At 32.7% G+C, this 13,678-nt stretch overlaps 1 protein-coding gene across 4 annotated transcripts in view; it reads right to left on the bottom strand.

Moving 5' to 3' along the window:
* COL4A5 (collagen type IV alpha 5 chain) overlaps nt 1-13,678 on the bottom strand; it is a 258,298-nt gene that overhangs the window by 35,084 nt on the left and 209,536 nt on the right. For 2 of the 4 annotated variants that reach the window (XM_037744956.1, XM_017546470.1), the window contains 5 exons: nt 5,273-5,353; nt 4,255-4,353; nt 3,669-3,719; nt 2,374-2,559; nt 640-648 (listed from right to left, as the gene is read on the bottom strand). In XM_037744956.1, coding sequence (XP_037600884.1) covers nt 640-648; nt 2,374-2,559; nt 3,669-3,719; nt 4,255-4,353; nt 5,273-5,353 — 426 coding nt within the window. The remainder of the gene's footprint in view (nt 1-639; nt 649-2,373; nt 2,560-3,668; nt 3,720-4,254; nt 4,354-5,272; nt 5,354-13,678) is intronic. The other 2 variants (XM_017546471.1, XM_017546472.2) reach the window with 1 other exon arrangement.

The following is a 13,678-nucleotide window of genomic DNA, read 5'->3' as shown; positions in this document are numbered from 1 at the left end:
TGGTGGAGGGTGGGTAGCTGGGGAGAGATAGCAAGGGGAGAAATGCCAGATGTAGGTGATGGGGAGGAAGGCAGCAAATCACACTGCCACGTGTGTACCTATGCAACAATTTTGCATGTTCTTCACATGTACCCCAAAACCTAAAATGCAGTAAAATAAATGGGGGAAAAAAAGAATGTTCTTTTGAAGGCTAGTTCAATTCGTTTGCATTAACAGATATAAATTAAACATAAGAAACATACTTCAAAGAAAGGTAAAGTATATAAGCCTGTTTTAGGTACTATAAATTTTCAACTGAAAATGTCACAAATATGAATTTTTAAATGTTGAATTAGTTTTCCTAGTTGAGTCATTTTGGGTCTTTCCAATAGATAGAAACACTTGGTTCCACAAGTTCCTGAAAACTTGAAGAGATAAGTCATTATGTAATAATTGAATTGGCATATATGCTTTTAAAATACATTCAAACACTTTAAAACATTAGGTACAGGTGTGTGTAGATAAATATACACATATACATACATACACACATATTTGTATATATATTTATACACACACAAATATATAAATATATTTATATAAATACATTAGAAAATTTCAAACTTCATGCAGTTACTACTTTGGAGTTAAGGATCTAACCTGTAGGACCTGGATAGGGATCAAAGTTCACCAAGGCCCAATGTCATCATTGACAAAAAGGAAAAATAGCAAAATTGTTAGAAATATCAAAAAACTAAAAAGCATTACACTAAATACTTTCAAGTTAAAACTTAATTCAATAAAAGAATACTCTGAAAGTTCATATTCATGCATCTGTATATAAACCAAATTATCACCACTTAGTGACAACACTAAAATGAAAACAGCACACTGTGGTATATTTTTAAAGGCCAAATTTAATTTTTTTCATAATCATTACTATGAGCTCAGACTAGGAACAATCAATTCTAAGAGCAATAGGGTTTACAACTCAGTTTTAATTTATAGTTTATGAAATAAATTGAGAAGTCACAAACACTCATCAGGTGTGTATTCTTCTACTTTCATTATTATTTCTTTTAAAAATGCAATTTTTAAGGCATCTTTGTGACTAATGGCTTGATACCAACATATTTCAAAGTAATGTTCAACAGTGTGCTCATTACTCATTCATTACTAATAAGAATGAATAACCACAGTGATGATTAAAATATAAAAGGGATAATAGTTTGGTTTATTTGAATTACTGCATGCAAAATCAAGCAAGATACTTGCTTCAATTCTCTACATTACATGCAAGAGAGTTAACATGGCCGAGGAGATTTTCACTGGTTTTCTTCAATAGTAAACAAACATAAAACTTTAAATAATACTTTCCATCAGATTACATCAGATCAGATAAAATTTGGTTTTGAAAATGATCCTTTGAACACAGTATGTGATCCCATTTAATTCATGTTTTTAGAACATCTTATTAAAATGAACTCCAATCACTTTAGATTTTACTGTAATATAAATGAAAATTTTCATTTTGAAATGCATTTTTATAATGTCAGAGACTTTCAAAGAATAAAAGGACATTTACTTTCAAGTTTTCAATGACCAGGAATGTAAAATTTGAATATCAGTTCTCAAAATCTGTTAATAACCTATTACCAGTGACTAGGCTCAGCGACATTAATCCAGGATGAAAATAAGCATTTCCAAAATTAGTAAAACAAAATGGCACAGCACAGATACAAAATGAAAAAGTGAACACTGGATGCAAAATTGAGACTACTAGAGCAGTGAACGCAAGACAAATGAGGTATAGACATGAGGTTGGTATGAAGAGATCACTAGTCAATTTGATCATGCTGTGATGCTGGAGATAAATTTGATTGCCTAGTTCCTATGGAAGATAATTTTTTTTTTATTGTGCCTGGTGAGATTTGCTGATCATATGACAGAACCATAGCAATACTTTTGGTATGGACCACAAGCATCTATTGGGTGATCACTAAAATGATTTCTGTGATGACATGCTGAGAAGCTCACATTTAAAAATGCAGACAGCATTTTGCTGACAGGTTAACAGTATAGTTTTACCTTTTAGTAACAAGACTAATAAAACCATCATTTCCTTTATTCTCTAAGTTGTTTTACTTCATCTATGTAAATGATAAAATGCATTACTAAAGCAAATTATTAGAACCATGGAAATAGATGGAGTTAGCTATGAACCAAGCTATTTACTTGTAAGAAGTTCTTATATTACAAATTCTAAAGTCTCTTTTTTTAACATCCTACAATGCACTGGAAAAAATCTAAAGTCTTAAAGACTGAATAACCTGCCAGCAAAATGAAATACATGAACTAATAAATAAACCATTCCCCTACCACTCATTGACATACCTGGTCTCCCAGGAGGACCTTGGGGCCCAGGATTGCCTTTAGGTCCTTCCAGAGCTGGACCCGGAGAACCAGGAGGGCCTGGAGGACCCTGAACACCAGGGAAACCACGAAAGCCTGGTTCGCCCTTTGGACCTGGAAGGCCAGGATTTCCAGGAATCCCAGGTAATCCTCCATCACCCTTTTGGCCTATGAAAGTAAAGTGTAATTAGAGGATATATTAAATAACACTGAGTTACAGGCTTGCCTATAAGGTTAGCTATTCACACATATTAGGGCAAGTAATGGAATTAACAGGAGTCATCTCTATCTCCTACCAAATCCCAAACCCACCCAGAAAACCATTCTTCCTATTAAATATATGTATGTGTAAGCATCTATTAGAGTATATATAGAAATGTAGAAACAATAATAGCTTTCATCCTAAAAGGTATCCTTTGTGTTAAGAAGGAGCAATGATCACATGACCAATAGCTATGAGAAAAAAAGTATAAAGTATCTTTAAATATAGTTTCAAGATGGATGGAGGAAATTTCTAAAGCAAATATTTTGAGTCTAATTTTGAGCCTAATGAAAGATATGGCTCTTCAATGGTTGTTATGTGTCCCCTAACACCATTCTACCCAATATTTATAATCACTGTCTAGCAAAATTGTTCTCAACATTTTTCCTCTACCTCTGACACTTTTAAGAGTAATATAACAGTGGCATTTTAAAATAATAATTTTCATGTTGCTGCCATGGGAAAGATATCTATGTGACTTTTCAAGAGATATGTGTATGGTTTGAGAAAATCTCCATAGAATGGTTAGCAGTCATTTCAGAACATAAACATACATGTCTGTATATACATTCAGTCCTTCTACTATTTGGTGCTCACAGTAAGAGTAAGCAAAAGATAAGGAGGGTAGATTGAGTGTACACATATCCATCCAAATATGCAAAACATATATTAAGACTGAACTTTCAAGAAACATTTTTATTATTGATATATATCTACAGACTTTCTTAACTTCCTACAATTTTGCCTTCTTTCTTTATCATTTCCTCGGCATTTATTTATGCATTTAATGAAGAGATATCTACATGTAAATTTCCTTACAGATACATTTTTATTTAACACAACTCCTTAAACTAAGTTGCTAAATAATAAATGTTTTAATATATAACACTAGCTTTTGGATTTTTTGGGTTCTTATATGCATTTTATGATAGTAAATGGTGGAGATGGAAAAATAGATGTATTTGGAAATACTCTCATTCTACAGATTGATTTAGCATGTTTTATTAAGGTTTACCAGAAAGTCCTGGAAGTCCAGGGGGTCCTGGGTTTCCAAAGCCTGGTTGACCTGTCAGAGTACAAAACAAAAAAGTCTCAAGAGGATAATAATAATGGAAACAAGGCCAAATTATGTTTAGATCATTGAGGTTTTCATTAAGTGCAACAATGTATATTACATGAGACATGCAGAAGATTTATTTCCAACATAGAACTATAATTCTAACATAAGAAAACTATCTAAACATATATTCTATTTGTGATGAATGTTCAATATATCTTTATATGAAAAAATATAAATGAAGTATCGATTGCATAGTAAACCACAGAGAAATTTGCAAAAGCTAGCTAACTTCTTTATGATATGAAAAATTAGACAAAAAAAGATTTGGAGTTTTTTGTAAGAGGGAGGCAACTTGATCAAGATACATGAGCTAATATTCCCAGGATGAAGAGGAAGATAGATAGTAACTAGGAAGGGGAAAGTGTGTGGTAGCTTAGAAAGTAAGAAAGAAGATATAATTTCACTGTGGGTAATAAAAAGGCCAGTTAGAGTCAACAAGGAAGAAATTAGAAAAACAGGAAAAATGAAAACAATACAGTACCTGGTTCACCCTTCTGTCCAGCTGGTCCAGGAATACCATCTTGACCGGGTTTGCCTTTTTCACCTGGAGGCCCTGGTTGCCCAGGACGACCTCCACCACCTAAAAAATAGAGTACAGCAGGTTACATCCAGTTTCCCAATTTCCAACTCCCTTTTACTTCCATATGCTCCCTTCTCTATCCAAAAGACCCAAGGTGCTTTTGCGACACTCCTTTGGATCACAAAATGTTATAAAAATGAAGCATAAAAATATGAAGGAGGATAATCAAAATAAGGAATAGTCATTCAACATCTAAAACCTTCAAGTTCTTCATTTTAATATAATTTCAGAATATCTAAGAGAGTAAAGTGCGAAGGGTAGTGGGGTGCATTATTGGCCTCATATGGGGCCAAGAGAAGTTATTAACTTTGAAATCAATCAACAAACAAAATTACTACAGCCTGCCATCCTAAAAAAATCAAAGTTTCTATTATAGGACACTTGAATTAACTCTCCCTGGAAAAAGTGGGCCTAGAAAATACGGTCACATAATGATAATTTTAAGTATTTTTTTTTTTTTGAGGGTCTTGCTTTGTCATCCAGCCTGGAGTGCAGTGGTGTGATCTTGGCTCACTACAACCTCTATCCTTTGGGTTCAAGCGATAATAGTGCCTCAGCCTCCTAAGTAGCTGGGATTACAGGAGCCAACCACCAGGCCCAGCTAATATTTTGTATTTTTAATAGAGATGGGGTATTACCATGTTGGCCAAACTAGCCTCAAACTCCTGACCTCAAGTGATCCTCCCACCTCGGCCTCCCAAAGTGTTGGGATTTCAGGCTAGAGCCACCTTGCCCAGCCAATTTTAAGTACTTTTTATTAAGAGTTATTCATGCTGTACCTAACACACAGTGTTAAGTGAATGATACCATATTTCCTTTTATTGAAAATGTTCACAGCTGAATATGATTTGACGTTCCCAAACTGATTATGATAGACATTAGTTTTTTAGAACAGCAAACTCTTATTTTTCATGCTTACCTACAGGACCAGGTTCTCCTGGAAGGCCAGGGTTCCCAGGAGGGCCACTAATACCTTTTGGTCCAGGAGGGCCTGGGGTTCCTAGAGTAAAAAACTCAATTTAAAAATAAAAGAAAAACCATATTGCTTTAAGAGCTACAATTCAAACTTATAATTTATAGTGCTAGTATAGAAACAATGAAGACAAAAAGATACCCAAAAGGTGCTGGTGTTTGCTGCCTATTTTTAACAATAATTTTATGTTTTAAATTCATTTATCCTGAAGTTGGCATTATTACATATTCATAAACATAAAAACAACTACCACCAAATTATACTGGTACAATTTATAGAACTCCATTAAATGAATATACCATAATTTAAAAAATCCATTCCTGTTGCTGGAATTTTGGTTTATTGACAGGTTTTCGCTATTACAAATATCCATTTTCCTATTTATAAACATCTGTTTTATTTCCTGCTTTTACCTATCATAAATAAAGCTGCTATGAATATTTCTGAACAGGCGTTTTTGTAGACCTCTGCCTTAATTTATCTTAGGTTAATAACAAGAGGTGGAATTGCTGGGTCAAAGAGTAGGAATATGTTGTATTTTCTTAAAAAACTGCCAAACCATTTCACACTCAGAACAGCCTGTAGAAATTCCAGTTGTTCCAGATACTGGCACAACCTTTGTGATGATATCAGTAACTGTAATGATAGACATTCTGGTAGGTATGTAGAGCTACTTAGTTGTGGTTTTAATTTGCATGTCTCTGATGACTAATGACACTGATCACCTTTTCATGTGCTTATTGGCCACTTGTATATCTCTTTTGTGGAATATCTGCTCAAAGTTTTCTCTATTTTTCAAAATTGTATAATATGTCTTGTTATTATGGAGCTGCTGAAGTTTTTTTTACATATCCTAGACATCAGTCATTTTTCAGGTCTATGTTTTGCAAATATTTTCTCTTTGTCTGTGGCTTTCCCATTCATTTTCCTGTGGTGTCTTTTAATAAAAAGAAGTTTAAAATTTTAAGTTTAATGTATCAGTTTTTTTCTTTTACAGTTACTGCTTTTTGTATCCTAAGAAAATCTGCCTATGCCAAGTCATGAAAATATCTATCTATGTTTTCCTCTAAAAGCTTTATGGTTTTAGCTTTTATGTTCAGACTAAGATCCAATTAAACACAATTTTTTTATGTACCATGTAACGTATGAATTAAGTTTTGTTTTTTCCCCATATGAATATCTAGCTGTCTCAGGGCCATTTGTTGAAAAGAATCTGCTTTCCCTAATAAATTTATTTGATACTTTTATCAAAAGTCAATTTACTATATGAGTCTTTATCCTCCATATTCTGTTTCATTGATCTATTTCTCAATGCTTATCAAGTACCATATATTCTTAATTATTGCACATCTTGAAATCAACTAGTGTTAAGTCTTCCAACTAGTTTTCATTTTTCAATATTGTTTTGGATATGTCCTTTTCATTCCCATACACATTTTAGAATCCATTTGTCAACTGTTACCATAAAAAGGTTTTTGGGTTATTAATTGGAATCACTTTAAATCTATGTATGACTTTAGAGACAACTGGCATCTATTTCTAAAATTTCTTTTATTGTTATTTTAAGTTCTGGGGTACAAGTGCAGGATGTGCAGGTTTGTTACATAGGTAAGCATGTGTCATGGTGTTTGCTGCACCTATCAACCCATCACCTAAGAATTAAGGCCAGCATACATTAGCTATTTTTCCTGATGCTTTCTCTCCCTCCGACCCACACGCCACTCCCACCTCCACAGGCCAGTGTGTGTTGTTTCCCTCCTTGTGTCCATGTGTTCTCATTGTTCAGCTCCCACATATGAATGAGAACATGCAGTACTCGGTTTTCTGTTTCTGCATTGGTTTACTAAGGATAAGGGCTTCCTAACAATTTTGATCTTCCATTCCATAAGTATGATCTATTTCTTCATTTATTTTTGTATTTAAAAGTTTCTCACAGCAGATTTTATAGTTTTCAGTGAATATACCGTACAAATATTTTCTTAAATTTACCGCTAAACACTTTTGAGGCAAGCCAAGATAGAGCAAGCCCACTACAACCTCTTTTTCTCACTGATTATAATTAAAAACTTGACAGAATACAAAAAGCAACTATTCAAAGACCCTAAAATAAACAGTAGCAGGCATATTTAGGAGGAAAGTAAAAAATAATCACCAAAAGAGTAGTGCATTAGTTTTCTATTGCTATGTAACAAATTACTCCAAACTTAATGACTTAAAACAATACCCATTTATTATCTTACCATTTCTGTAGGTAATATTCTGGGCATAGCTGAGCTGGATTCTCTGCTTAGCATAAAGCCAAAAATCAAGGTATTGGTCTGGCTAGGCTCTTATCTGGTTGTCATGGGGAAAGATGCACTTCCAGGCTCATTCGGGTTGTTGGCTAAATTTAGTTCCTTGGGGAAACAAGAGTAAGTTCCAAGTTTCCTTGCTAACTAGCTACTGGAAACCATTCTCTGGTCCTGAGGGCCACTGGCATTCCCATTTCATGGGCCTTCTCCATCTGAGCAATGGAGATCCTCTTTTACGTGGAATCCCACTAATGCTTTGAATCTCTCTGAATTCCTCTACCACCACCACTTGGAGAAATTGCTCTGCTTTTAAACAGTTCATGTGATTAGATTAAGCCCATCCAGAATATCTCCATATCCTAAGATTGACTAATTTAGGAGTTTAATCACAACTGAAAAAGCCTTCCAAGAGCAGTACCTAGATTGGCTTTTGACTGAATAAATAGGGGCCAGGCATCTTGGTGCAGAGATCTTAGAATTCTGTCTACTATATAACTCAATACCAAATGAAAGCACAATGGAAATGTTTTCTAATGAATGACAGCTAAGACAATTTGTTGCTTACAGACTTCACTGTAAGAAATACTAAATAATTTTTTTAAGGAAATGACCCCAGAAAAGCCACATATTAAGAGTAAAGCCCATATGCCAAGTCCAAGTGACACACATAAGACAAAGGCCATTGGAAATAGCCCTGCTATAACAAAATCTAAAACTCCATCACTGCAAGATCAAGTTGATATCAGGAATTGAACTGCCAGCTAGAACAATATTCAACATTATTCAAGAAATTTAATAGAATCCAGAATCTTTATACCATACTATCCACAGCATTTGGCATAGACGAAAAATTAGCAAATTTGAAGAAACTTGAATGTGTGGTCCTTATTCAAAAAAACAAAACTACCAATAGAAATGGACCCATGGATATCTGAAATATTGGAACAAGCTGAAAAAATCTTTAAAATAGCCATAAAAATATGTTAAAGAATCTATAGGCAAAATGTATATAATGGGTGAAAATTAGGGAATTTCTGAAAAAATATGGTAACTCTTAAAAGAACCAAATGGAAATTAAATTTTTGTGGAGATTAACAGAATATTGAACACATTAAAAAGCAGTAAACTTGAAGGTAGCGGATAATAATCATCCAAATTAAAGCTCAAAGAGAATAAAGATGGAAAATATAGCAAGAGCCTGAGTGACCTGTGATACAGTATCAAGTGATCTAATATGTGTGTCAATGCATTTTAAAAGAAGAGAAGAAAACAAGATAGAAGAAATACAGTTATGTGTCACTTAACAACTGGGGTGTGTTCTAAGAAATGAGCTGTTGGGCGATTTTGTCATTGTGCAAACATATGAAGTGTATTTATACAAACCTAGATGGTATTAGGTCATACAGTAGAGCCTATTGCTCCCAGGCTACAAATCTATATAGCATGTAACTGTACTTCATCCTGTAGGCTATTATAATACAATGTTAAGTATTTGTATATCTAAACCTAGAAACAGTATAGTAAAAATACAATATAAACAATAAAAAATGGTACACTTGTACAGGGCACTTACCATGAATGGAGCTTGCAGGACTGAAAGTTGTACTGGGTGAGTCAGTGAGTGAGTAGTGAATGAATGCAAAGGCCTAGGACAATACTATACACTACAGTAGGCTTTTTAAAACACAGTACACTTAGGCCACACTAAATTAACAAATACTTTTCTTTCTTAAATAATATATTAACCTTATCTTACTGTAACTTTTTAACATTATAAACTTTTGTTTTAACTTTCTGGCTATTTTGTAATCATAATACTCAGCTTAAAATACAAACACATTTGTACAACTACACAAAAATATTTTCTTTACATCCTTATTTTGTAAGCTTTTTTCCTATTGCTACAATGTTTAATTTTTTAAAATCTTTTCAAGCTGTTTTTTTTTTTGGTTAAAAACTAGGACACAAACACACACACATTAGCCTAGGCCCACACAGAATCAGGATCATCAATATCACTGTCTTCCACCTCCACATCTTATCACACTGCAGGGTCTTCAGGGGCAATAATACACATGGAGCTGTCATCTCCTATGATAACAATGACTTCTTCTGGCATACTTCCTGGCGGACCTGTCTGAGGCTGTTTCACAGTTAACTTTACTTTTATAAGTAGAAAGAGTACACTCTAAAATAACAATATGAAGTACAGTGTAAAAAATACATAAACCAGTAACATAGTCATTTATTATCATTATCATGTATAATGTATCATACATAATTATATGTACTATACTTTTACATGACTGGCAGTGCAATAGGTTTGTTTACACCAGCATCACCACAAACACATGAGGAATGAGTTGTGATACAATGTTACTATGGCTATGACATCACCAGGTGATAGGAAATTTTCAGTTCTATGAAAATCATATGGGACCACCCCCATAAACGTGGTTTGTTGTTGACCAAAATGTCATTATGTGACACATGACTGTATATGAAGAAATGATAGCTGAGATTTTTCAAAGTTATTAAAAAATAACAACCCTACAGATCCAGGAATATCAATGAATACAGGGCAAAATAAATACAGCCATAACTAACCACAACAAAAAGAAACTATTGAAAACCAATTACAGAGAGAAAATCTCAAATGTATCCAGAGAAAAAACAGACATAAACAAGCAAAACAATAAAAATAATTATTGTGTTATTATCAGGAAAAATGAAGACCAAAAGACAGTGAAAGAAATATTTAAAGTGCTAAAGGCAACAAATATCAAAAACAGATTTCTATATCCAGTATTTATTTAAAATGAAACTAAAACAAAGACAATTGCAGATAAATTAAAGGTGAGAGAATCTGTCACCAGCAAAATCACTTGTCAATAAATGACAGTGGAAGAACATCAAGCTTTAGGGAATGATACCAAATAGAAGTCTGCTACACAGGAGGGTGGAACACTAGAAATGTAAATATGTAGGTAAACATGAAAATTGGTTTTCTCATATTAAATTATTTAGAAGAGACTGTTTAAAGCAATAGTAATAGAAATTAATTGTAAAATTTGTTACCTATATAATAATCATATAAAATATATGAACACAATCACACAAAAGAACATTATATGTAAATAAAATTATACTGTTATAACAATCTTACATTATATGTGAAGTCATATAATATTAATTAAATGCAGAATATGTTAAATTATGAGTGCACACTGAAATCTTTGGAGCAATCATTTAAAAACAGTAGAAAGAGGGAGAGCTTAAAAGCCAATAGAGATAAAAGTCAATAGAGGAGACAGAATGGAATACCATAGCATATCTGATGAACCCAATCAGAACAGGAAATCAGGGACAAAGGAGGATCATAAAACAAATAGCAATGTGGCAGACTAAAATCCAAACTTAACAATATGCATTAAATATAAATAGGCTAAACACTCCAAATAAATGGGAAAGATTGTTGGACTGGAAAAGAAGCAAGATATAAATGTATGTTGATTCCTAAGAGACATATTTTTAATACACACACAGGTAAAAATAAAAATTATATAGAAAAAGTTATACTATACTAATACTAAGCTCATGAGGCAAGCAAATCCCTATACTAAAACATTGACAAAGACACTATGTGAAAAGAAAATCTTAGGCCAATAATGCTCATGGCCATATACAATTTTTAAAAAACAGTAAATCCAGTCCAATAATACTTAAATATAATTTTATACAGCATGATCATCTTGGAGTTTATCCCAAGAATGCAGGGTTGTTTTGACATAAAATATTAAACAGTGTAATTCACTATATCAAGAGTAAAGGAGAATAAAACACATTATCATCTCTGTAGATTCAGAAAAAGAATTTGATAAAACTCAAATACATTATTTATAAAAATTCTCATTATAGTAGGAATAGAAAGAGATTTCCTTAATTTAATAAAATATGTGTACAAAAACTCTGGCACTAACATTACGTTTAATGGAAAAAGAGCATTCTCCCTTGGAGTTTAGAAAAAAGATAATGATGTCAACTATAACCACTTCTATTAAACATTGTATTGTAGGTCCTAAACGGTGCAATTAAGCATGAAAAACAAATAAAAGGTATAAAGAAATGAAAAAGAAGAAATAGAAATATCTGAGGTTATATTTTACTTAAAAAAACTATAAACTCAGCATTTTAATAAGTGAAATCAACAATTTTCTTATATACAATTTCAATATTCCTAAATCAATTAGTTCTACATACTTCCACGTGAAATCAACAATTTTCTTATATACAATTTCAATATTCCTAAATCAATTAGTTCTATATACTTCCAAGAAACAACTGGAAGATGAACTAGGAAAAGCAATACCATTTAAATGCCACCAGAAAGCATCAAATTTCTAGAGATAAATTTAACAAAATATGTTCAAGATTCAAAAAATGAAAAGTGCAGCATATTGTTAAATTAAATCCAATACCCACATAATTTAATTGTTAAATTAAATCCAATACCCACATAGAAAACATGTCCGTTTTATTGGAAGTTTGAATATTGTCAAAATATCAATTATCCTCTACCTTACCTAGAGATTTACTGCAAACTTAAAAATCCCTACAGATACTTTAAATGAAAATTGATAAACTGATTTCCCCTGCAAAAGACTCAGAATAGCCAAGACAAGCTTTAAAAAGCTGAAACAAAGTTCTAGTACTTACCTACCATTTTTCAAGGCCCAATATAAATTTACAGTAATTCAGTGTTATGTTAAAGCAGAAATAGAAAATATACTATTGGAACAGAATACAGAATATGGAAATAGCCCACCACATATATAGTCATTTGACTTTCTGACAAAGGAGTGACTGGATACGTTTAGGTTCTTTAAAAAAAAAATAGTGTAGCAAACAATTGGATAACTGTGCTGGAAAGAAAAATGAACTTTGACCCCTACCTGACACTGTAAAAATATTTTTATTTGAGATAGATCATAAGCCAAATATGAAAGTTTAAACATTAAACGTGTTATAAAAATTAGGAGATTATTTCCATAACCTCAAGTAGACAAATATTTATTGAATTGAATAAAGAAAACCCACTATCCATGAAAGGAAAGATTGATACTCTGGATTTTATTGAAATTAATAACTTTTGTTCATTACACAACAGCAGCATTAGGAAAGGCAAATATGAGACATAGAGAACATATTTCAATATATGTATCTCACAAAGGACTCATATCTTGAGTATATAAAGAATGGCTCTGAATCAATTTGAAAAGGGACTGACAATTCAATAAAAAATGAACAAAAGTACTTGAGAAGAAACTTCAAAAAGATGCTATCCAAATGGGAAATAGTATAATAAAAAGGTGATTAATGCTATTATTCATTAGGAAAATGTAAATTCAAACCTCAATAAGATCCTTCTATATACTCACCAAAACAGATAAAATTAAGACCAACACTATGCAGTGATGGTGAGGACATGGGCAATTGGAGAACTGACATTTCATACATTGCTGTTGAAACTGCAATTTACAAACCACATTGGAAAACTGTTTGGCAGCATTTACTAAAGTTCAATGTACACCTACCCTGTGATTCAGCATTTCTACTACTAAGTTTTTGTCTAAGAGAAATCAATGTATGTGTTTACCAAAAAATATGTAAAAGAATGTTAATAGCATTTTTAAAAATAATAGTCCCAAACTGGAAACAACACAAAAGTCCATCAACAGGAGAATGTGTAATTAACTGTGGTATATTTTTCAATGGAATATTATATAGCAACGATAAAGATCAAACTACTAACATGTTTAACAAAATAAATGAATGTTTTAGACATAATGATGACTGAAAAAAGCCAGATACAAGGATCACTGTATGATTTCACTTATATGAATTTCAATAACATGCAAAATTAACTGATGGTAATAGAAGTCATAGCAGTGGGGCCTGGCGCGGTGGCTCACGCCTGTAATCCCAGCACTTTGGGAGGCCGAGGCGGGTGGATCATGAGGTCAAGAGATCGAGACCATCCTGGTCAACATGGTGAAACCCC

The sequence above is a fragment of the Cebus imitator genome, unplaced genomic scaffold, assembly GCF_001604975.1.
Source record: "Cebus imitator isolate Cc_AM_T3 unplaced genomic scaffold, Cebus_imitator-1.0 Scaffold189, whole genome shotgun sequence".
NCBI classification, from domain to species: Eukaryota; Metazoa; Chordata; class Mammalia; order Primates; family Cebidae; genus Cebus; species Cebus imitator.
This window is presented reverse-complemented; position numbering and strand designations above follow the sequence as displayed.